We start from the raw sequence: 26,320 nt of genomic DNA, 5'->3' as shown, positions 1-26,320 counted from the left end.
TAAAACAAGCTGTTCTATTCCATGTCATTATCAGAAAAACAAAACAATAAAAGGCATTTAGTTAAAACCTGTAAATGATCATGTTTTACCAACAACTCACAGAAAAGAAAAGAAACTGGAAAGTGAAAGTGTAAAATTCACACGAGTCTATTTATGATATCAAGACTGCTTTCGACTTTAGAGTTTCACTTATAGTTTTGTTTATTCAGTGTGATGTTGATAAGATCTAAGAATGTAGGCACTGCTGGCACTATTTATATTGGCATGATCGGCTGTGGTGAGGCACCAGTGACTTCAATCACACTTTTGGTGAATTAGGGATAGGACACTGCAGCAAGTTCAATAACATCATGAGGTATGAAATATTTATGTAAATATTTATCTTTTTTACAAACATATATTTATGAATGTATTGCTTTTAATTCTAAATATAAGTTTATAAGCCACATTATATATATTTAAAAAGATAAAAGCATTTCACAAAGCATTTAACTTTTTTATTTGTGATAATCTACTATATCATTAAAAAGTGTCTAGAAACAATGTTTGCAAGTAGCTCTGGGACTACAGTAGCATAGTAGTGATATCTGTACTAATAAGTTAACACTTGTCTTTTTATTATAATGAAACATATGCTCACTATTTTATGCTGTGTAATAAGTGACACAATGTTATAGTGCTGTGTTGAAATCATGTTAACTCATCAAATTTAGTTTCAGAGATGGTAGTAAGTTAAAAATCTTCTTGTTGAAACCTCTTTCAGTGAACATAAGATAACATATAATTTAGCAAGTGGGAAACTGCCATGTACAACCCATAAGGGGGCCTACCCCCAAAAGAAAAAAAATATATAGATAGACAGATAGATAGACATATAAATATACATATACAGCAACTTCAAGGTCACATAACTGAAGAAAGAGACAAACTCCACTGTTGGTGAAGTTAGTTTCGGTGAACAGCACTCAGACATTTTGCCTTTGCCAAAACTAACTTTGCTAATATGACACATTCCCACTATGTTATAAAACAAAGGTAAGTAGATGAATCAACCTTGCAGACAGACTGATCCACTGTATACTCCATGGAGAAGAATTTGCCTTGTAGATCTCCCTTACTTAGATATATTAAATCCCAGGACACAGATTCATGCACAAAAGTGCTATCACATAAACAAAAAAAAAAAAAAAGTAAGAAAGAAAATCATGAATCACAGACCTACAAACAGCTTTAGCAATAATTTCTATGAGGAAAAAGAGATATATGAAATGCAGCTCACCCAGTTGTGATTGACAAGCTGCATTCCTATCTGCTTTTGACTTAACACTAGTAGGGCAGCTGAATGTGATGCAAATGTTTATATTTACATCTATAGATGTATGTATTCAATATACCAATATACTTTTTTTAAGATTCAAGGCAGTCGAGTGGTTATAGTATTTAAGTGCTGTCATATATTGGTGTCATAAAAGTTTTCTTAATTTAATATAACTTTTTATTTGGTTTGTCCCTATGTAAGAAACAATGGGAAAAATATAATTTTTTTTTTTGTGGGGGTATATGTGTATGTTGATGTTGCCATGAACATTTGCTTTTTCTTTTATTTTTCAAAAACATTTTTATTTTGTTTTCATTATAAACATACGCAAATGTACATATGTTGTTGTTGTCTTTTGGCTTTTCCTGGTTAGGGGTCACCACAGCGGAACTCCGGTCCGCTAATGATTGGCAGTAGATTTTCACGAACGCCAAGGTGCCAGCTCGATGTTCAACCTTCAATGAAGGCATGCCCATTTACACATCTTTCAAACGCCCACCCAACCACGGGGAGGACATGCAGACTCCACAAAGAAGGCACTCCCCACACTCCAGCCAAGATTCGAATGGGAGAACCTCTTGCTGTGAGGCAACAATGCTACCACTGCACCACCGCGGATGTCATGCAAATGTACATATAACAAATACAATAAAACAATAACAAGACTATTTACAATATTTACATTCATCCATGATAACTTTTCATGGATAAAATGATTATCAGTATTTGTTCAAAAGGTTTTCCAATTTTTGCCATGCTATTTTTATGAGTAATGTTATGAGTTCTATAACAAATGGTTTGCAGTTCTTTTTTACAAACAACTTTTGCTAAATTAATAAAATCTTTAAACATCAAATCTTGTTTACTTTTCCAGTTCAAAGTAATAACTTTTCTGGCAATTGCAAGAATTGACCAAAGTAACTGAATCTGAGATTTAGGTATTACATTAGCTATAGGAACATTGAATAGAATTAGTGAGATAGAACTATGACAGTTACCAGACCATAAAGCATTTACAAAATATGTGAAGTTGAACATTCAATGAACATGTGAACACAGTTGGCCTCTAGTAATTCATTACATTTCCAGCATTTACTTTCACTGTTTTTGAGTATGAGATTTATTTTATGTGGAGTATAGAATCTCCTATTCATAAATTTCCATGTGTGCAATTTCCAATATAATGAAGAAGTGGTACCATATGTAGAATTCAATAACATTTTTTTGGCTTTATCAGATATTTGTCCTCCATTAATCTATACATAGTAATTCCAAAAATCTGAGTCAAACTTTAGAGTGTCTTCTCTTAGTATCTTATAGCTAGGTGAGATACTTCATTTTTGATTATTTAAATTTTCAAGATGCCTAATAAAAAGCTGAATTATACTAGGTATAGATTCAGTCTTTAGATTGATTGATACTCTCATTTTGTTTTCTAGAAACTGCCGTAATGAGTGTATAAACAACCGTCTTGATTATTATCAAAACTACATAAAAGAGAGTTTAATGGTTTAATACTCTTATTTTCAATAAAATGATGCCAGAATATCAAGTTATTTTCCTTTAATTTTTGCATCACATTGATGTTGAAAGAATCTAGGCAATCAGGGGAGTATGCTATAGGGAATATAAGAAATAGAAATTGTTTAATGCTGTAATTACAATCAATTATATTTAAGAAAATAAGAAAAATGATCAAACATCTTATTAAATAAACAAAATTCACGTAAAAGCCAATGAACTCTACTTATTTCATATTGTTCTTCAAATTGATTTTCTATAGTTCTGACATCAGTTATATGAATCTCATGCATAATTTTCCAGCCAGATATAAAGGTATGTGTGGTCCAATGTAATATTACATTAATTATAACTGATTTGGAATAATGATCTAAGCTAGGGAATGCTATCCCATTACTGTTCCAAGCTCTAATGTGCCATTTATGTGCAATCCTAGGTTTTAAGGGGAACCATAAAAATGTAAGTAGCATGGAATCTAATTTTTTATATACATTTTTGGGTGGGGGTAGTATCAATTACTGTATATAAAAACAAAAGCTTAGGTAAAATTATCATTTTAATTAAAAAGAGCCTATCCTCCATTGTGAAGAACATTTTATTCCATCTTCAGATTAGTTCACTAATGGTGGTTATTAAATTATTGTAGTTTAGTTTAACAGAATCTTTCCATGTATTCTTTATACTGACACCCAAATATTCTAATACATCATTCTCCCAATTAAACAGGCTATTCTCTCTTAGTTTTTTGTTGGTCTTTTTATTAATTAGTAATGTTTTGGATTTATTATGATTAAATTTAAGCCCTGAAATTCTTTCAAAATTGCTTAAGGTATTTATAACATCATGCAAAGAACCATCAATATCACCCAACGTTAACAACATATCATTAGCAAATAATTGTATCTTAGGACAATAGTCCTTATTAATTTGAAAGCCTTTTATATTTTGCTTGTTTCTGATATATGTAACATTTGCTTTTTCTATGGATTGTGGATCAAGGTTTATTAAAGAAGGCAATATGACTTGCCTAGTATTGGTAAAAGTAGCAGCAGGAGTATGTTATACTCTAATGAGCACTTTTTTATTTTGTTTGTAAGCATCATTAGTGTGTGTGTGTGTGTGTGTGTGTGTGTGTGTGTGTGTGTGTGTGTGTGTGTGTGTGTGTGTGTGTGTGTGTGTGTGTGTGTGTGTGTGTGTGTATTTTATATACATACGAAGTGATTTTTTTTATCTCTAATATTCTATAGTGAGAGGCAAATCAACAGTTAAACAAAGCACGACTTCAGAAATCATAAAAGTAAAAAACTTTTATTTAAAAGGTTAGCGATTTCACCACACATCTGGTGGCTTCATCAGACCATAAAAACATTAAAAGCATGTTATAAATAAACAACTGTCAAGAGAATGACTTGATAATCTTATAAAATACTACAAATTGCTAAAAGTAAGCTACATAAACAAAAAGCCATCCAGACAATTCAGACGTACATACCAGCCAGCAGTCCTTAAAGGGGCATTATCTCATTTCTGAAATCAGCTGCTTGCCTGAGTACTTTGTTTACATTTTAGTGCTATGCAAGTCACATGTTCACACAGAGGTAGGATTTTTAGAGAAGCTTATTGGCATACTGCAGGTCAGATTTCACAAACTTCAGTGGGGGGATGGTTATGCGCTAACAGTTTACAGTCTGTCCTTTTGTATTTTCTTTCCCCCGCTCTTAGATTATTTGAATGACTGAAGACTATAGTCATAGGTTCATAGGTTCATAGATTAGTACTAGGCTAACTGCCCTTGCAAGCCATTTTAAGCCTAGCCTATTATACCCTGTGAGATTCAAACCTTGTAGCATGTGTTTGCAAGGCAAACACCTTAACCATTAGGCCATCCTCCCAAGTCGGTCAGATCTGCAGCCTTTGCAGCACTGAAATTGCATCTTTAGTTTGTACTTGTTTTTTTTTTGTAAAACTTAGTGAAATGATTATCCCAGACCAGGCAATTGTATTTTCTTTTGTTTGTTTTTGTTTCAGGCTTACTATTACATGCTTTTTTCCTTTCACTGGTATTCATTTTTCATATGTCAGCAGCAGTGTTGCTTAGTAGTGTATGTACTCATACAGACATACATTTATAAGACAGTTTCCCTCATTTCGCAGGACAGCATTGCTTTGGACAGTGCATCTTGGAAACAAGCCCACTGAGTTGCAAATGTCCTAAGATTCTAGAAGAATAAAATCTTATAACATTTCAATAAAAAATGTTAAGACAACTTTGAAATTGAATTGTGTTACTCTACTAAATGTATTTTCCCATTAGCTGACACCCTTCAGGAATCACACAGTGACTGTCTATATAATGCTGATTCCATTCAACTGAATTTAACTGAATTTCTTTTCTTTTTCTTCCCTGCATTGTTGTAAAATGTTTAGCTCTTTCACTCCTTTCCTGAATATTTGACTGCAGTAGAGTTACACTGGTTACCATTTGAAAGCTGAGGCAAATGTAGTTGCTATATTTCCCTATATGTATGCATAAGTATGTATGCAATATGTAATCCAAGTTAAATATATTCATGTGGTTGTAAAACCACAGCCTTGCTATGTCTTACTGACTGGCTTGCAGTTCAAGGCATTCTTGAATGCCTGTCAAATTTGTATATGCTGGATATGTGATAAAGCTTGCATTTTATTAAATCTTTGTAGTCAGTGCACATAATTGTTTTAGTGGTATACTTTACTGTTAATATTGGAATTCTCAAAACTTTTCTCAAACTTACTTGTTTTGTGATTCAGATGGCTGTTTTGATGAGACCACTTACCTCCTTATCAAGATGGAAATAGATAATAATTTAAATAAATGAATGTATGTGTATGTCATTATGTGTTTATCATATGTATTGCTTTGGTTGTTTAAAATGTATTTCCTCTATAGATCCACATATATTTGTATGTCTCCACACACACACACACACACACACACACACACACACACACACACACACACACACACACACACAAAACTTATATGTGTGATGTGTTGGTGAATATATACATGCACACTCTCATACACTGACATGCAGGACGTATTTGGATGAAGGTGACAGTATAGCTGTTCCTAACAGCATTTGTGTCACTGACCCTTTATTGCTAGATTTACAAGTGTTTTTTTTCCATTTGTTATATGCCACTTGACAAGAGTATTACAAGTGTGACTCAAACTACAGAAACTACAGACCCATAAGCTTAACCAGCCTTATCTGTAAGGCCATGGAATGAATCACCATGGACCCTATAAATAAGGACATACGTGATCTCCAAACCCTTGATCCGACACAGTTTGGTTTTGTTGAAGATAGGTCATGCCTGCTAAACCTGGGAGACTTCTTCAAAAACATCACTAGAACCAAAAATGAAATCAAATCTGTGCATACAACCTACCTTGAATTAGCAAAGGCCTTAGACACAGTTCCATATCCAGGCATCATTGATAAATTCACCCAGTTGAATATCAACCCTTATATTAGCACAACACCAGTTAGCACACACTCAGACTGCACTGGATTTTTTTCCAGGATTACTGTTGCCATATCCCTAAGAATCTGGTGGGAAGAGGTACTTAGGAGGAAGCAAGCTCAGCAGCAGTTGACCAAGAGTAATTGCATGTAGACAATTTTCAATTAACGAGTTGGAGAACTTCCTGGCTATACAAACAGAAGGAAAGCAAGGTACTCTCAGCTCAAAATCAGACAACATATTTATAGTTTATGCAGGAAGCAATCAGCAAGAAGGGTGAAGTGAAGAATAATTGGACATTTTATACTATGCTGCTTTCACAGTGGGCTGAGTTCAAGATACTGGCACTGGAAACAGCACCAGTACCAGTGTGAGTACAAAATCATTCACGGTATCAGTTGACGTATGAGAATAACAGATAATAAACATCCTCAGTACAGATAATTTGGTGACTTACAGAGAGGTATTACAGCAGTTTAGAGACACTAGGAAGGTGCAAGGTTGTCCAGTTGTATGGCTCATGGCAGTAAAACAATGGAGGGCACACACCCTGCTACTGTTAGAGGTTGATTAAAACAAGTTGAAGGCAGCATTAACACCTGACAAGCTATCAGTTGGTTACACAAAGCTATGGGGAGGCAGCATGAGCCTTATGGGACAAACTCCAAAATGTATGTCATCAGTAACACAACAGATTGTTTTTTATGGCATGTTGTTCATCAGCCCTGTGTAGAGCATTTAGCTGGTAAGAATAAGAATTTTCTAAGGATAAATAGGAGCAACATATGACTGATTAGAAAGTGAAGTACCAGTGGCTGGCTCCAGCGTCAGGGGCCACAGAATGGAATGCAGTACAATGCCTACAACATTACCAAGCACTGTGCTTACAAAACAGAAGCTCACGCATACAGTGTTGCCATAGACTGGCACTTACGAAGGAAAAGTTTTCTGCCATGAGAAGGGTACCCTGCTTACCCAGCTTCAGGTGAGGGCTGTATTGATGAAAACAGTGAAGTGATAAAGCTTGGACCTCAAACATATACTCCACGCTCAGTTAGATTCCACGCTAATTTAGCATAGTGGCAGCTTCTCATGTGCAGTGGGCAAAGTCATCATGGGAGACCATCAAGAAATTGGTAAGATGAAAGTCCAATGCTTATGGAAGATAGCTGAAAAATAACCTCTTCTACCATGTCTAACATTGTTGTTTTTTATTTGCAGAACTTGAGTGTAACCTGTAAGACACACATTGCACCTTCCAACAATACCTTTTGTTGGAACTTTCTGCATGTTTGATCACCCAGTACCTTGCTGGTACTCTTCCATGTGAATTGAAACTCCTGTCTTATATATCACCCCCTGGAACATGCTGACATTACCTGCGATGTATTGTGGCACTTAAGGTATAACATGTACAATTTGTGTTAAAGCCCAAATTATGATATTTACACTTAGGCCACACAATTTGCTGAGCTGGGCACCCTTCCATAATGCTTACTGTTGCCTACTATCCATGGTGATCCTTATATCAAGGGTTAAAATGGCATTTTTGAAATGTGCAGTTTTTGCTTTGTATGCTATTCTTCAGCAGACAGAGTGCTGTCCATAAGTAGGGTACACGGCCCATTCCACCCTGCTCAATCTCTTATAGCTATGCAAAACACACACCACCATGAACACCCACAACAAAGACTGTGATCTTGCTATCTTGTAGTAGCAAGATTGTAACTTATTACTGAGGGGTGTATGGCGGTTGGTGAAAATGGGACTTCCATACAAGAGGCATGGGATAAGCAATGTGTTTGCTAGTTTTATCTTAGTTTGTTTATCTAGGTACAGTTTATGTTGGCATAGTTTGCCAAGTTTGCATTTTCTTTACTGTATTGAGAATATGTTGTTCGAAAGAGAGTTTGTTATCAATACTGATTCCTAAAAGTTTTGCAGATAACACCTGTTCTATTTCTGTATTGTTATGTGAAAAAATCTTGAATTCTGCAGCTGGATGTTTTGATAAAAATAGTAACAAATTTTTTGGGGGGTTCAGCATTAATTGAACGTCATTCAGCCAGGTTTCTATGGATGTGAATGCATCTTGGATGATCTTGAGGTTAGCAAAATTGCTGGAGGATGAGATGATAGTTGAATCATCCACATACTGGATTTATATGCTTTGCCTGGAGGCTTTATTAAGATCGTTAATAAATATATTAAAGAGTAGTAGTCCTAAAATGAATCCTTGTGGGACTCCTGTGTTATTTACCAGATACTCTGATTGTTGGTTTTGCCATCTAACTGATTGTTGTCTATCATTTAGGTAGGAAGAAAACTAGGTTAATACACTTAGAGAGCATCCAAGTTTTTTCTAAATATTGTAATAACTTAGCGTGTGATACTGTGTCAAAAGCCTTTGATAGATCTAACAGGAGTACTGAAGTTGATAGGCCAGCATCAAGAGTTTTATTCACAGTATCAGTAAAGGAGAGTAAAAGCTATGGTTCTGCTATGTCCTGGGCAGAATCCATGTTGAATGGGAGTTAGGAGTCTGAAGAAGGGTATGGTGTATAACCGAAAGCACTTACAACATTTCTCTAATATTGTGTAAGCAGACAGTCACTACTGCTCCAAAAACACACAGTCTAAACAGTCCAATGAGATAATCAATGAAAAAAGAAATGACTGGTGTTATGGCTGGTATTATTATAATAGATTCAAAGTATAACTGTTAAAAGGTCTTAATATATCAGTAGCACTGAGTGTACAACTGTGCCTTTAAAAAAATTTTGTAGGTTCATAAAAAAGTCTCATAAAAGTGTAGCGCTAAGATATGAGGCTGCTATAAGTTCAACAGTACCTTGTTAATAAGTAAGCGCACACCGGGGCTGTATTCACATCTCTGTTGTGGTGTGCGGATACAAAACTAACTCGCCCAGTCAGTATTCACTTCACCAAGCGTTCCCACTAGTAGGTTTCTCCGAATAATGATGGCAGTGCAATCCAACATAGTTAGTTCCAACACTTATAATTCCAGTTGGTAAAAAATACAATCCAAAATTAGGAATTCCAACACTTCTGTTCTTGCAATATGCGTTATATGAATGCACGATGCAAATAACTTTAAAAATAGACGGAATCTTTTATTATAAAACCAGTCAACGAACAATTTCAACAATTTCGGCTAGCGCTTTCACCTATTGGCTTCCTCAGGCCGTTAAATCAATACTAGTAATGCAAGCAATTTATAACTTCAGGGTTTAAAAATTCCTGATGTCACATCCTGTCTTCATTTAAAAAACTTAATAGCTATCCATATAATAGCGATAAATAGTACCGCATTTTCAATTATAAATTTTTATTTGCTAATACATTATTTCTTAGACTGGCATTTAACTAATCGTAAGATGTTATTAGTTCTATATACCATATAGAATACGCTTAATAAAATAAAGGCGTATACATACTGATGTCACATCCTATACTAAACTTCAATAATGTATTAGTATAATACTGATACATAGTATCGTTAAATCTCATATATGCTTGCATTTTTAATAAGAATCACTGTTGATTTGACCGCTGTGTATTAAACTCCTGTATAGGATGATTTAACAGATATATATTAATCATTTACTACATATATTAACTTTAAAAACAATAATAAAACACTTTAGTAAATATATACGACATAAATACATATATATGTGTATCATTGCTGCCTAATGCACATATTCAACTACTGTTTTATATATCTATTTGAATTAGTTCATATACATTGTGCAGCTTTCTGCTACCATCGTAGCTCTATCAAATAAGCCATACATATAAAAACTTCTGAACAAGTGGCATAGAAACTATGTCGTAGTAGCAAAAGTGGTTTATGCCTTAAATACGAATGACTTTATGTGGATCTTATTATATTGATACATGTTATATTAGGCAATACTGTGTCAAAAGCCTTTGATAGATCTAACAGGAGTACTGAAGTTGATAGGCCAGCATCAAGAGTTTTATTCACAGTATCAGTAAAGGAGAGTAAAAGCTATGGTTCTGCTATGTCCTGGGCAGAATCCATGTTGAGTGGGAGTTAGGAGTCTGAAGAAGGGTATGGTGTATAACCGAAAGCACTTACAACATTTCTCTAATATTGTTGGAATAAAAGATTGACAATTTTAAAGCCATGGTGGTTCATGATGGTTTACTAAAGGAGATTTATTCATAAGATATTCATCCAGGCACCTCTATCCTGAAGCTGCTTTTTGATTACGAAGGAAAAGTTTTCTGCCATGAGAAGGGTACCCTGCTTACCCAGCTTCAGGTGAGGGCTGTATTGATGAAAACAGTGAAGTGATAAAGCTTGGACCTCAAACATATACTCCACGCTCAGTTAGATTCCACGCTAATTTAGCATAGTGGCAGCTTCTCATGTGCAGTGGGCAAAGTCATCATGGGAGAACATCAAGAAATTGGTAAGATGAAAGTCCAATGCTTATGGAAGATAGCTGAAAAATAACCTCTTCTACCATGTCTAACATTGTTGTTTTTTATTTGCAGAACCTGAGTGTAACCTGTAAGACACACATTGCACCTTCCAACAATACCTTTTGTTGGAGCTTTTTGCGTGTTTGATCACCCAGTACCTTGCTGGTACTCTTCCATGTGAATTGAAACACCTGTCTTATATATCACCCCCTGGAACATGCTGACATTACCTGCGATGTATTGTGGCACTTAAGGTATAACATGTACAATTTGTGTTAAAGCCCAAATTATGATATTTACACTTAGGCCACACAATTTGCTGAGCTGGGCACCCTTCCATAATCCTTACTGTTGCCTACTATCCATGGTGATCCTTATATCAAGGGTTAAAATGGCATTTCATAAAATGTGCAGTTTTTGCTTTGTATGCTATTCTTCAGCAGACAGAGTGCTGTCCATAAGTAGGGTACATGGCCCATTTCACCCTGCTCAATCTCTTATAGCTATGCAAAACACACACCACCATGAACACCCACAACAAAGACTGTGATCTTGCTATCTTGTAGTAGCAAGATTGTAACTTATTACTGAGGGGTGTATGGAGGTTGGTGAAAATGGGACTTCCATACAAGAGGCATGGGATAAGCAAAGTGTTTGCTAGTTTTATCTTAGTTTGTTTATCTAGGTACAGTTTATGTTGGCATAGTTTGCCAAGTTTGTATTTTCTTTACTGTATTGAGAATATGTTGTTCAAAAGAGAGTTTGTTATCAATACCGATTCCTAAAAATTTTGCAGATAGCACCTGTTCTATTTCTGTATTGTTATGTGAAAAAATCTTGAATTCTGCAGCTGGATGTTTTGATGAAAATAGTAACAAATTTTTTGGGGGGTTCAGCATTAATTGAACGTCATTCAGCCAGGTTTCTATGGATGTGAATGCATCTTGGGTGATCTTGAGGTTAGCAAAATTGCTGGAGGATGAGATGATAGTTGAATCATCCACATATTGGATTTATATGCTTTGTCTGGAGGCTTTATTAAGATCGTTAATAAATATATTAAAGAGTAGTAGTCCTAAAATGAATCCTTGTGGGACTCCTGTGTTATTTACCAGATACTCTGATTGTTGGTTTTGCCATCTAACTGATTGTTGTCTATCATTTAGGTAGGAAGAAAACTAGGTTAATACACTTAGAGAGCATCCAAGTTTTTTCTAAATATTGTAATAACTTAAGAGTGTGATACTGTGTCAAAAGCCTTTGATAGATCTAACAGGAGTACTGAAGTTGATAGGCCAGCATCAAGAGTTTTATTCACAGTGTCAGTAAAGGAGAGTAAAAGCTGTGGTTCTGCTATGTCCTGGGCAGAATCCATGTTGAGTGGGAGTTAGGAGTCTGAAGAAGGGTATGGTGTATAACCGAAAGCACTTACAACATTTCTCTAATATTGTTGGAATAAAAGATTGACGATTTTAAAGCCATGGTGGTTCATGATGGTTTGCTAAAGGAGATTTATTCATAAGATATTCATCCAGGCACCTCTATCCTGAAGCTGCTTTTTTGATTTAGCTGGGAGTTAGGAGGTTAATGTTAATGAGGTGATTTAGTAGCTGGGATTGTATGCATTTTTCAAGGATTTTAGATAAGTAATGAAAACAACAAATAGATGCACGCTGTACTCTTGAAGGTACCATGAATTAAACTTAACCTCTGTTTGAATTCATTTAAATTATTCCCCTTATTTCTTTATTCACCTTTTTTTTTGTTTGTTTACTTATTCATTTCAGCTTGATAACCATGTAAGTGGGAGGCTGACAGACCCTGTTGAGTTACAACCTGAGCTCCATGTTGCAAGACACAAACAGAAAATTGCAAATAGAATAACAAATTATACCACTTGCTGACAGAATGTCAAACAGTGGTAAAATGCAGAAGTGGAATTCAAACAAGATGATAGTTGATAAAATTTAAGAAATGGAAATGAGGTCAAACTATAACTACAACTTTGCAGGCAAGAATGGCATTATTGCTCACGCATGAAATATTTGTATGTATGTACATATGTAAAATGTATAAATATAAATAGGCTGTTTAATAGAGTGACTATGTTAAGTATAGAAGGGTCTGTGACAATTGGGGAGAGATGGGCGAAGGCTGTCAGCCTAGTCAAATAGAATTTGATATATAATTCTGGCATTTGTAAATAAATGTAAAATACAGACATGTTTTCTTGAGTGTAAAATAACACTGTGAAATGTGGAACTGCAAAATATGTGACAACATATCACTCTACTGGCTCAGTCAAGCATGTTGTGACCCTTTTATGTTAGCATTCGGCTCCAGTGCGGCTGGATGAAGGTTTCATGCCCATTGTTTTAAAGCTAAAGTTTATGACCAGAATTTAGATGTGGAATGTGCTTTATTGCTTTAGTTTCTGTTAGAATATACATGTGAAATGCCTTGTATTGTTGTAAGTTCTGAGCAGGTGTTAGATTGCTAAATAATGCAGTTTGTGGCCTGAGAACTCAAACCAGGTGTTAAGATGATGCAATATGAATACTGGGAAAACCCAAGTGTCAAAAATGATGTAATTTGGGAGGGCTGTAGAGACATGTTTGTTAGTAATGTTTAAATACTATTTCTCACAGGAGACTGGAGAGCAGTTTGATCTTGATATCCAACTTATCAACACTTTGCCTTATGCTCACATGTAAGTTTTAGCACTGTGATTTCTTGTAGGAATAGTTAAAGCTAGCAAAGATTAATTGGGCATTCTTCTTTGAAATCAGACCTGTCCTACTGTATTATTTTAAGTTTCTGTGTGATCTCTGAACTCTTAGATATCTCTGTGGTGTAGTAGTTTTGTGTTTTAATTATTTATTATTAAATATTTTTAAAACCTTCTACCTGTGGCTGGTTTGTGTAGAGATAAGCTCTAGAGTACATTGCATATTTATAGAGGTTATTGTAATAGGTCACTCTAAAGTAAGCCTTGACTGTTAGTCATACTAACATTGGATAATAATACTGCACAGTAATAATTGGACACCCTTTTAAGGGCCTTTTAGTAGCTGATATTATTAACTGGGTGGTGGCAGTAATTACTACTGTATAGTCTGGGTAAAGGGCACAGCTGGAGAATCTGTGTCAGCTATTCCCAGGAGTGTCTGTGAAGTTGTATAAATACTTATCTCAAAGTGTGTGTGTGTTGTGTCAGCTACCTGGGCAGGGACAAGAAGCACTGGTTGGACAGAAAGGGTACTGGAGGTTTTAGCTTGCCCAGCTAGGCTGAGACCTGGACCCTATAGCTGTGCCCGTGGGGAGTCTTATTGGAGACCTGGTGAGCAAGGGATCAACCAGCCCCAGACTGACTGCGATCTCTGTGTGCACTTAAAGGAAATTGTACTTTACTGTGTGTATTAGTTATCCTTTTTTCTCTTCTATGAGATGACCTCCCTGGTGTTAGTGGTGAGGATTGAGGCTCCTTGATTGCTGGGCCAGGGCATGGTCATCACAGGGTCTATCCATTTTTATTTATTTTTTAGTTATATGTGCAATGATGTTCTTTAAACTAATGAGTGTGTATTATAGATGTCTTGTATTGTTGTGATTCATTAGCAGATTGTCTCTTTGCAACAAAATAATCACACTTACTTTTACTTGCAATTTATACTGTTTCACTGTAAACCTGATCCATTATATCAAAGATATCCATGTATGCCTAGATATGGTAGTTATGAAACAGTGAAGTAAATAAAACTGACTTCATCTGGAACCTGTGTGTTTGCTTGCTTGTTTATTTATTTTGTAAAATAAATGAAACTACAATTTCACATGGAATATGTGTGTCTGTTTATTTATGTAGGTATAAAGTTATACTGGCTAGTTCTAATTAGAAACAAAAAAGACTGTCTAGTGTATAGGAATATAAATGCAATAAAAGCCATTAATTTCTTGTGATTTGTGACATTTCAGTTATAATTGAAGGTATACCTCTCATTCTTATAGTGCAGAGAGAAAAGCCTTGAAAGAAACTTTTAATTGGCTGAAGTAGTTACTAAAGTCCAAGATAAAAGTAGATGGCAGTAACTTTACTCAATAGTGTTACACAACAGCAATAAGGTACAAGTAGAAGACAGAGTCCATATGATTCTAAGATGACTAGTTACTCCCCACTTATCCCCCACTATTACTAAAGAACAAGTCCTCATTGCACTCACCAGATCTAAACACACTTCAGCAATGAGCCCTGATAACATCCAGGGATGCCTCCTATATATTTTGAAAAATGACCCCCTCAGGCCCACTAGAATGTCTATTCAGCCACAGCTTCTAGACAGGCTTCTTCCCTAGGAATGCAGGAGTGCAACAGTCATCCCACTACATAAAGGTGGCCCATCAACAGACCAAAGGAATGACAGTCCAATAAGATGGACTTGTCTGATATACAAGGCCATGTAAAACGTTATCATGGATCTAACAAATATATAGGAAATCTTCAAACACTGGACCCATCCCAGATTAGTTTTGTCAAGAGTAGGTCACACCTAGTAAACTCAGTGGAGTACATTGAAAAGGCCACTTGAGCCATGGATGGTGGGCAGAAATGTGCATACTGCATACCTCAACCTGGTAAAGGCATTCAACACACTACCTCACTTAGGTATTATACACAAACTCAAAAATTTAGACATCAATCCTAATGTAACCTGATGGGTAGTCAAATGGCTCATGGATAGGACACATGAAATTAGGGTTGGGGAATCCACCTCTACCAATAGGCATGTTACCTGTGGTGTTCCACAGGACTCGGCTGTTGGAGCTTTCCCATTTGGAATACACTTCTCTGAAGTCATAACAAATAAAGAGGGTGTTTGGGTGACTAAATCTGCACAAGACTGCAAGTTGGGTGTAATGACAGATTCCTCCAAAGATGTAAATATCCTTGAGGATGGTCTGAGAGCCAAGTAACTGGTGTCAGAAATATAGCCTAATAGTCAGTGCCAAAAAATGCATATTTATACCCTTTGGGAAGATGACCACCCCTGAAAAAGTACAGCTGTGTACACTTACCATAAATGTAGATGTTCTAGTGTATTCACTGTTGCAGTCATCACACTTGGGTTATCCTGCCAGGGGTAGCCCTCAGTCAGCCCAAATACCAGAGGCTTAGTATTTCTGCGTCGGTTGCTGTCACTCCAGGACTGATGTCAGGTCGTCAGTGGTATAAAATCAGACAGCCAACACCATTACATCAGTTTTTCTTGCCCCAACTGTCAGGAGCCCCCAAATAGGGAGCTAGGTTATGGTGTAAGAACACCACCAGTAGAAAGTAAATACTAAAAATTCCCTGTAAGGAGAGAGGAAGAGAAGGAGAGAGAGAGAGAGAGAGAGAGAAGGGGGATGGAGGGTGGGAAACTAGGACTGCAACAGTGAATACACTCAAACATCTACATTTATGGTAAGTGTACGCAACTGTATATGTTATTCATGTTTCACTGTTGCAGTCATCACACTTGGGTTGATTCCCAAAGCTGAAGAAAAGGATGGAGGCAGTCAAGAAGACTGCGGGCTGGCTAGGATGACCTACAAGACTGCATTGGCAAAGCCTGCCCTGGATTTGGAGAAGATAGGCCGGAGGTAATGCTTAGTGAAGTTATGAACAGAAGTCCATGTTGCAGCCTCCAGGATGTCCCTGGTGGGGACCCCTTTGAGAAAAGCTGCAGAAGTGGAGGTTGTCCTGGTGGAATGCATCCTTACTCCCTTTGGAGGTGGTTTCCCATGCTGTTTGTAGCAGAAATGGATGCAGTGTGCTATCCATTGGGAGATTGTTTGTTTGGATATGACCTTGCCCTCTGCCCCTGCTGCAAAGCTGACTAACAATTGATCAATTTTTCTAAAGGATTTAGTCCTATCCAGATAGAATCTGAGCTGCCTGTGCACATCTAGAGAGTGCATAATCCTTTCCCCCTTGTTTTGTGGGTTAAAAAAAATGGTGGGCAAATGAATGGATGGGTTGAGAGCCACACTGGACACCACTTTAGGCATGAAGGATAGGGTAGTCCTGAGGGAGACCCTGTTAGCATGGAAAATGATGAAGGGCTCTACAGCCATGAGTGCTTGTAGCTCTAAAACTCTTCTAGCTGAAGTGATGGCCAGAAGCAAGGCTGTTTTCCAACAGAGGAATTTTAACTCTGCTGAAGCTGCAGATTCAAGGGGGGGGGTAGGGTGAGCTTTTCCAACACAAAGTTAAGGTCCCAAGCTGGGGTAGGAGCTCTTCTGGATGGCCTTAAGTTGTTAGCCCATCTTAGGAACTGTTTGATGAGAGGGTGTGAGAAGAGAGGTGTCTCTGTGCTGTAATGAGCAGATATGGCAGAGGCATGAATTTTAATAGAAGAGAAGGATAGACCCCTGTGTAGTAGGTCTGCTAGGTAATCCAGGATGAGAGGTAGGGAGGGCTGTGCTGTTTCATCTCCCTTAGCCTGGATCCAGGTGGAAAACCATTTCCACTAGTCAGCATAGGATTTTCTAGTTCTGGGGCATCTGGCCTCATGTATAAAATCTAGGACTTGTTTTCTTAGGCTGGCAGCTTGAGGAGAAGTCAGGGAATAAGCCAGGCTGCCAGGTTGAGGGTCTGCAATTGGGGATGCATGAATTCTAAATTATTCTGGGTCAGAAGTGTTGGGATCTGAGGTAGGTGCCATGGTGGCAGGGGTGACAGGCTGTACAACAGAGGTTATCAGTGCTGGTGTGGCCAGTCTGGGGCAATCAGGATTGCCCTTGGTTTTTCCTCTCTTATTTTGAGCACTACCCTTGAAATGAACAGTTCGCCCGATAAAAAAAGGAACTAATGGTGTAATGGTGGGAATATGAATAGGAAGCCTTGTTGGAGAATAACACTTCACGCGCACCCTCTACATGTCATGTGCACCAAAGTAATGTAATAAATCAGACTCTAAGAGCCTCTAAGTTGACCACGGATGAAGTAGCATTCAAAGGCACCTTCCCCAGTGTTTATGCAACCAGTGTAGGTTTATTTACTCATCAATGCACCAATAGAACTCATACTGTCAAAAGCTTACCTGATACTGTTAAAAACTATACTGATTGTTGGTCAGAACTTTAGCCCAATAGCCCAAATGTCAGCTGTGTCTAAAATATTATGTAACAAAAGCTAACCGCAGAGCATATATGATGCAATATATAAAGAATACGCTAAAAAGAAAAATAAAAGCCAAACCAGCCAAACATGAATGATCTACCCATGGATTTCTCTTTAAGGTCCTGGTAGTCCCAAAGTAGATAGCAGACTAGGATATGTTAAGAATCTATAAGCGCACAGAAATAGAGGGAGTCTAGAGGTCTTCAGGCACACATACTGGTCTGAATGATGATATATGGGAATTACCTTAGACCATTAAAAAGCTTTTAAACTTTTTACCAGAACATTTATTCATTGTTGTCATATATTAATTATTTTTTAATTTTTTTAATTTGTTTTGTTTTTATGTTTTATCATTTTTTATATATAATATATACAACATACTTCTTGAAAAATTTGGATTGTTTGTCTTTAAATATATGTTGAATAATAATATTTGTTAGCACACTAGCACTTTAAGCATTTATTATAATATTTGATTAATAACTTGATTAACTGAGTTTTAGGAAATTGTATATAAGCTTTAATTCACTTATATTACACATTGAAGTGAGGCGACATTTTGACGTGTGGAAGCCACACTATTTGATGCAGGTCTGTCACAATAAAGGTTTTTTCGCCAAGGATATCTGGAGTTTGTGCCATTGGTGTACCCTTGGAACTTTCGTGCTATTGTGTTATTTGCCATTTGCTGCCTTCGTTGTTCTTGACTTTTTCCTGTGTAGTGGATCTACTTAAACAAAGAGGAAAGAAAGGGAAAGCATACTTTTCATGACAGGAAGACACAGGAACAAAGACAAATAGCAGTGAAAACAATAAACTAGATTCCTTTTTTCCTATAGGTTCCTATCGGTTCATAGGCTAGTACTAGGCTATTGGCCCTAGGGCCTATACAAGCTTAGTCATAACAATTCCCTGGTTATTTCTTCTCACAGTATTTACTTCCCTGGACCCCTGTCTAGCAGGGAGACTGACGTGACCCTGGGGTGAATTTCCTATCTCCCATCCAATAATCAAGGTTCTTTTGCTAGTGATATCAACATTTTCTGTGAAGTCTTTAAAAAGAATGGGACATCCTGAAAGCAGTGGAAGAGCTAGAGGGAGTGATAGATGACACACACAGCTTTTCTTTTAAGAACAAAAAAAATCACTCAAACGTCAATTATGCTATAAAACACAAGGGACTGGAATGAAAAACATTTCACAGAGACAAGGCACTTATATATGCAGAAAATGTACAGCCTGCAAATATATACATTCCTGCACCACCTTTGTACATCCACAACTGCATTTTGAGATTCAAGCAAAATGTTATGCAGACTGCAGAACCAAAAATATAGTATATAGTTTTTTTTACATAGGGAAGACTAACAGAATGTTAAAGGATTGTATACTAGAACATGTCAGGGATATAAGTAACAAGAAGGAAACGAGTGCCTTGGCCAAACATGAGGAAACAGAAGGGGCACAACACACATTTAAATTCCTTGTACTACAGATCCTTGAAGAAGGGGTTAGAGGAGGGGACGTAAGAAATAGGACTTAAGCAGCAGAGCCAAGGTGGATTATGAGGCTGAATGCTGATAAACCACCAGGGATCAATGAAGCTGTCTCATTAAAATCCTTCCTCAAAGCAAGGGCACTTAGACATTAAATGTAGTAGGAGAAAGCATCACATTCTTTTTTGTACTTTTAAACAAAATATTTATGTTATTTTAGATTTTTATGTAATAAGGTTTCTGCCACATAGAGCGTGAATATTCTGAAGGTTTTAAAAGAAGTTAGTAATGTTGTTGATTGGTTAATTGTATTTTAATTAAGTTGAGCTGCTTATTGGATGAGTATGTATTTAAATAAGATGAAGAAGTAAGCAACGGTAGTCTGATGAAATGCTCAGTGTGATCGTGAAAGAGCTTACTTATTTCCAATACTTTTTGTAATAAAGTTGTGTTTACTACAGCCGTGGTGGTTTGGCTCAACTTTTCTACTTGGATATTTAGTTCTACAGTTGTGAGCTGTATCCTTTGTCTGGGGCTTTAGTTTTGTTTTTACCTGCATATACCAAAGTCTTTCTAGTCCTTGGACATTGACAATTATGAAAACTGGGGCACGGATGGCTAGGCTTAAAAACCATTAGCCTGGTAACCTGCAATGAGGATTTCTTCTAGAACATTGCAAATGCATGAAATTGCTTTCCTTACAAATTTGTGTACCAAGAACATGTTGGAATCCAGAAATACATATAATAACCACAATCACCTATAGTGGAATGTAGGAAAATGTAAAATACTGGTTAGCAATGAGCTTCTCTTTAAATAAGTTATATCGGGAATGACACTTATGTATGCAATACATTTTATATTGCATATATCATGGACAGAAGTACGTTAAAAATAAAAAAGACAACTGAGTACACAAGTCCCAGAATAAAAAAGTGCTCAGTCCTCATATGCACACTGATTCCAGCACTGGAAAAACTGACAAGTATAGAATCTTCAAGACACAGAAACATTTCAACAATAGTGTTAGGCCAGGTTCAGGGGCCCCTACCCCATTGTAGAAGGAAGTCGTAGTTCACAAAAACAGACCAGAAAAGAGCCATACAGATGATACAGTAGACTAGTGAGGACAAGAAAGAAATTATGTATTGTTACTATTATGCAAGAAGCCCAGAATTTCCAGATAGAAGATATTCAAAAAGATTAAGAGAGAAATCAGAGGAAAGAAAAATACTTGCACTAGAAAAAGTGTCAAAAATTTCAAATGCATTTTTGTGATCAGTAATACAAAAGATTCATGAAAAATATATATAGACAAAACCTTTAGGCTGTTTGGAAAAAGAAGCAACCAAGGAAGTGCACATATATAAAGAACAAAATGTAGAGACTTTTCAAAGGCATGAAAAATAATCATGGACATGGGAAAGAAAGAGAGATCTGATTTGCTGCAATATTTATGCAAAGGAGAAAGCCAAAGCAATCAATGCCAGAAAGCATCTCCAAGGATATTTGAAGAGAAATATAGGCAAGGTATCCAGGTATGGAAACTTTCACAGCCAAGAAATAAGATTGCAAAGGAAGAATGTAAAACAGAAGATAAGTAAAATAGACGGTAAACAAATAGAAGCTGAAGTTATGGAATACTTCCACAGTGAAGGATTTAGTATAGAAAGTCTAACACAGTTTATGTCACATCATGATGGAACAATTAGTCCCCAAAGTAAGGAAAACAGAAAAAAGTGAGAGACATCGGAGGAAGAAATATGGACATGGGACAGTATAATAACATTAATATGGCACAATATTTATGCAAAGGAGAAAGCAAAACAAATCAATACAAAAAAGTGCACCAAAGATACAAAAAAATAAGAAAACAAAGGGGAAAGTAGAAAAGAGGATTAGTAATGGAGAAGTTAAAGAAATAGTATCTGAAGTTATGGATTACCTGTGAAGTAAAAGATTTAGTGTAGAAAATCGTCCAGCGGTAATGTCACAGCATGATTGCCACATAAAGATTCTCTACAGCCTTCAGTGGGAAAATGAGTACAAAAGTTCAACTTCAGTTGCACAGCAAGGGAAGGAGCAAGAAACATTGGCAACTCTGATGCAGTCAATGCTGTGTAGTGATAGACAAGTGAATTCCTATATGAAAGAGCAACAGATGATGAAGAATGCAGCTGAGGAGAATATGTCACAGGAAGATGTTCAGGAACTTTCCATAGAATCCCTGCAGCAAGGTAAGGTAACAGTTGTTTCATTTAATAAAGAGAGATAGACATATTAAGATCAATAAATAATAAGTCAATAAGATCCAAAATGTTAGAAGTCTGATTAACAAATGAATAAAGTAATTAAATCTTTCAACAGAAATTTGTGCAATATAACAGAAATAAACAGCCTATATTAATTTGCAGCTAAATTAATAACAGATAAAGTTTTAACACAAAACACAATGCAATAACAGAAAGGAATGGAAGAAACCAAATGCCATCATGGAAATACTGAACAGAGAAAACTATAAGGCAGTTAATACAAGAAGTACAATACTCAGAAAATAGATGTGATAAAAGCAATGTGCAGTATTGGAACGGATCAGGATCTATCGTGCACTATCGCAAATTATAGAATAAAAATATAAGGAGAAAAACTTAGAAGATATGCAGATAAGCATAATGGAAAAGTACAAAATAAGCAATTTATTGATGACACAAAAATGTTTTATAAAGAAGTAAGAAACTAGGCAAAATTAATTGAAACACCACCAGAAAAACAGAAATAGATGCAATTTGGAGAAATATCTATGAAAGATCCTGTGAAACATAACAAAGATGCTGACTGTATAGAACAATGGATAGAGAAAGTAAAATAAAGAATAAGAAGTTCAAATGTACTGGATATGAAATGGGATGAAGTATTGGCCAGAGAAATTAAAACAAAGTTAAGAAAAGATTATAATTGGAAAATCCCTGGCCCAGATGTAATACCTAACTTCTGGCTTAAAGTATTAATATCTTTATATGAATATTTAGCCATGAGTAAGAACTATTTATATGCACAGCCTGAACAGACATGAACCCTGCTAACAAAAGGAAAAACAATACTTCTACTTAAGAGCGAACCAACACACTATCCTAAAAAGTATAAACCAATGACTTGCCTTCTGAAAATGTAAAAACTATACACTGGAATTGATGCCGACAGAGTTTATAGTCATTTAGAAGAAAAGTCAATCATGGCAATAGAACAAAAGGATAGCAAAAGAAAGTCATATGGAACCAAGGATCATTTGTTGTTAAATAAATTCATTAAGGGAAAACTGTAAAAAGGGAAAGAATCTAAATGCAGTATGGATAGACTACAAAAAAGCATTTGGCAGTATCCTACATTCGTGGATGAAAGAGTGATTAAAAATTTATAACATACACCCTATAGTGATCGACTGCATTACAGCGGTCATGAAAGAGTGGCAAACCACTTAGCAATTAAGCTATGACAAAGGACAAATTACAGGGAAAAACTTCAAAGGGAATATCATTTTCAGTTGGTATTGTGACATCATCCATGAAGACAGTGGAATGCTGCTCAATGATTGGCTCATACCTGCCTGTAGCACAAAATTCCGCTCGCAAGTACGGCAGGTGTAAACTGCCAAACAAAAGCACAAGTAATCAAATCAAATGGCCAGCACCAAAGTGTAAAAAGCACAAAAATGTCTTATTGGTTAACTCATAACATCATACCAGTTTTGGCATCCATGCCTTCTTCGGTGATGAATAACATCACCGAAGAAGGCATGGATGCCAGAACCAGTATGATGTTATGAGTTAACCAATAAAACATTTGTGTGCTTTTTCCACTTTGGTGCTGGCCACTTGATTTCATACCTGCCTGTGTCACATATTGAGAGCAATCATGTCTCTGTTCATATAGTCCAAGGAGGTACATCTCAGGTCATTTGCATTAACATGGACTATGACTGAGTCATACTGGTACTTGAGGTTTAGTGACCTCAGTCCTTGCAAGATGTCATGAATCTCGGTCCCTTCAGGCAACTAAATATAAACTTCTCCTTAGTGACCCTGGTGAGAGAGAAATCAGTGACTCACAGTGGAGACGCCTATGAACAAAATATTGGATTGTGTGGTGTTACGTCTCATGGGCTTGAGAGTTTAAGCACAATGAGATGTGGTTTTATGTGTTGTGATGGGAGTTATCTTATTTGTGTGCAAGCAGTGTTTCTGAGGTCTGCGCGTTTGAGAGGACTTTGAGGTTTGGGTAAGTTACATGTTAGGACATCCTCATATGTGGGTCAATATGTCTGGTCCTTTGCATGTGCTGTGGGTGTTGTTAGTGTGTTGCTGACAACCTGTTTGGTGCTTCTTTGTGTGTATATATATATATATATATATATATATATATATATACACACACACACACACACACACACACACACACACACACACACACACACACACACACACACACACACAAATAGATAGATACATATACCCACATGCCCCCCCACACAAGAAATTCTGATGACGATGGTTGTGAAATGAGTGTAGTTATCAAATAAAATCCCTTCTGATATTCAAAATCTACAGCAAGACCACTACCAAACATGGGCTTACCTTCAGTGCTCTGAAATGCAGCATAGTTTATGTGGGTAATGCTTGTATCTGTACCAGTTACCATACAGATATCTCATTCTGCCACAAATCTTTCGGCTTTACACAGCGTATTGTTTGTGGTGTCTCCTCAAATTCCAAATAAGTTATACCTTTACTGTATTCATCCTTTATTAGGCTCATCATTGAAAACAGTGCCTATATTGGCACATATCTCACAAAATACTAGAAGCAGCTAAAAATACTTCAACATTTCCTCAATAAAAAGATCTCAGGTCTCAGTAAGCCTAGCTACTCTGACAGACTGAAAGACATGTCTCTTTACAAAGTGTCATACACATTCCTGAGTGGGTCAAGTCCACTAAAGTTCCCATGCTATCAATGATCCAGCAGTCTAAGATCACCACCACCACAATAAAAATAGTTGTAAACCTATACCATTATATCAACAATACCAGAAGGTATGACAAGTACCTTACCTAATGCATTCAACATTTGTGAAATAGGCTGCTTTACATGTCAAACACAGTACTTCTCTTGCAACATTTATAAACAGTTTGGATAGCTGTAAGAATTCAGGACAAAACCATTAAAAACAGCAAATTAATTTATTTAAAAAACATGCTGTTTCCCCTCCCCAAAGAAAAATAAATATTATTTTCTTTCAGTCTTTTGTGTATGAAATAAGAGTTTCATTTTTCTGACCTTTTTATATCTACCAGCAAGAAAACCACTAATGGGAGTCTGGGTGTGTTATGTACTGCCTGATTAACATACAAAAATAAATAAATAAAACTGTATTAACTAGGTCAGTTGCAATTCATAATACATTTTTTTTCAGTGAGTTTAGGTCTAAGTTATTTACTCACAAAACATATTTATATCCAAGTTTATCTTAGCATAGGCCTCAGCTTTAGTAAGCAATCTAATTAAATGTCAAAGAGCAATATTTACAAGTGGTGATCTTTTAAATGTGTGCAAACTGGTCCCTGTGCAATGCAAAAATAAGCTACTAGCACATCATTTTATCGTTTATCTACCATCACCACTAGTTACAATTACGCCACAAAATGACACCCAGCGGGAGGGGGGGGACTTCACAGATGGGTTTCTGTGAAGATATTGAATAACATTAGTAATCCTCCTCCATCAGACTTGCAACTAAATGTTTTGTTTATTTATTTTATTTATATGTGTGCGTTTACTGAATCAAAAAAGTAATCTATTTCCAGTCATAAACCATAAAGGTCCAGTACATAAGTGTGCGTGCACACACACACACACACACACACACACACACACACACACACACACACACACACACACACACACACACACACACACACACACACACACACACACACACACACACACACACACACCTCTCAGCTCTCCCACATTTGGGGGAACACATCTAATTTGTTCTCAAGCTTTTATTCCATCCCTGCTAAATCTGGAAATTATTTTGAGTGGATAGCACCTACTAAGAGTACCTTTTCCATAAATATTTTCTCTTTGTCCAGAATTCTGAGGTAAAAGTTGAAAGGCATGACACATGCATAACACAGATTGTGCTAACACATTTCCCACATTAGAGGATTGGGCCACTTTTTCCCTTTTGTTAGAGTCCAACTTGTTACAAAAACATGTGCATTGCAGTCCTGTGTAAAAACTGTTTACAAGTAAAAAATGAGCAATGTTGTCCTTTTCGTTCTTTCTCACTGATGGGTCAGAATACCCAACAATGTAACTCTTGGGAGGCCCTCAAAGAGGGATATGTCGGAGCACTGTCGAGCCAAAGAAAGCTCTGTATTTGGAAACAGATAGATATCAAATGTTGGAGGTGTGATGGAGAAGAAAGAGATCATTTGGAATATAAATTTTTAGGAGTGTAATGAGATGGCAGACTTACAAATGAGACTTTTGGGAACAATACATGCTAAATAATGTTTTGGAGGAGGAATGAAGTTTAAACGAAGGAAGGATTTGAATGAGCTATGCAATGTTTGACTGACAATGACTAGACAGATTATATGTGATGTATAAAGTTTGCACCTAAAAATATGTCAGTGTGATTTGTTTTCATTTATATAAATGTATGATTGTCTAAGTCATCAGTGACAATTTAATTAAAATATTTCTTGTTAAAAAAAGAAAAGAAAACAACCTTGACATCCAGGAATAAAGACCAAGCTGTAAACTGATT

At 36.4% G+C, this 26,320-nt stretch overlaps 1 protein-coding gene across 1 annotated transcript in view; it reads left to right on the top strand.

Annotated features, from left to right (window-relative positions):
- Nucleotides 1-225: 225 nt before the first annotated feature.
- The window catches only part of LOC122788808 (interferon-induced protein with tetratricopeptide repeats 5-like), a 114,973-nt gene continuing 88,878 nt past the window's right edge, over nucleotides 226-26,320 (top strand). The window contains exon 1 of the mRNA XM_044055684.1: nucleotides 226-355. Within this exon, the coding sequence (XP_043911619.1) occupies nucleotides 351-355 (5 nt within the window). The 5' untranslated portion in view covers nucleotides 226-350. The remainder of the gene's footprint in view (nucleotides 356-26,320) is intronic.

Source organism: Protopterus annectens, chromosome 14.part0, assembly GCF_019279795.1.
Source record: "Protopterus annectens isolate FY-2018-M chromosome 14.part0, PAN1.0, whole genome shotgun sequence".
NCBI lineage: Eukaryota > Metazoa > Chordata > Ceratodontiformes > Protopteridae > Protopterus > Protopterus annectens.
This window is presented reverse-complemented; position numbering and strand designations above follow the sequence as displayed.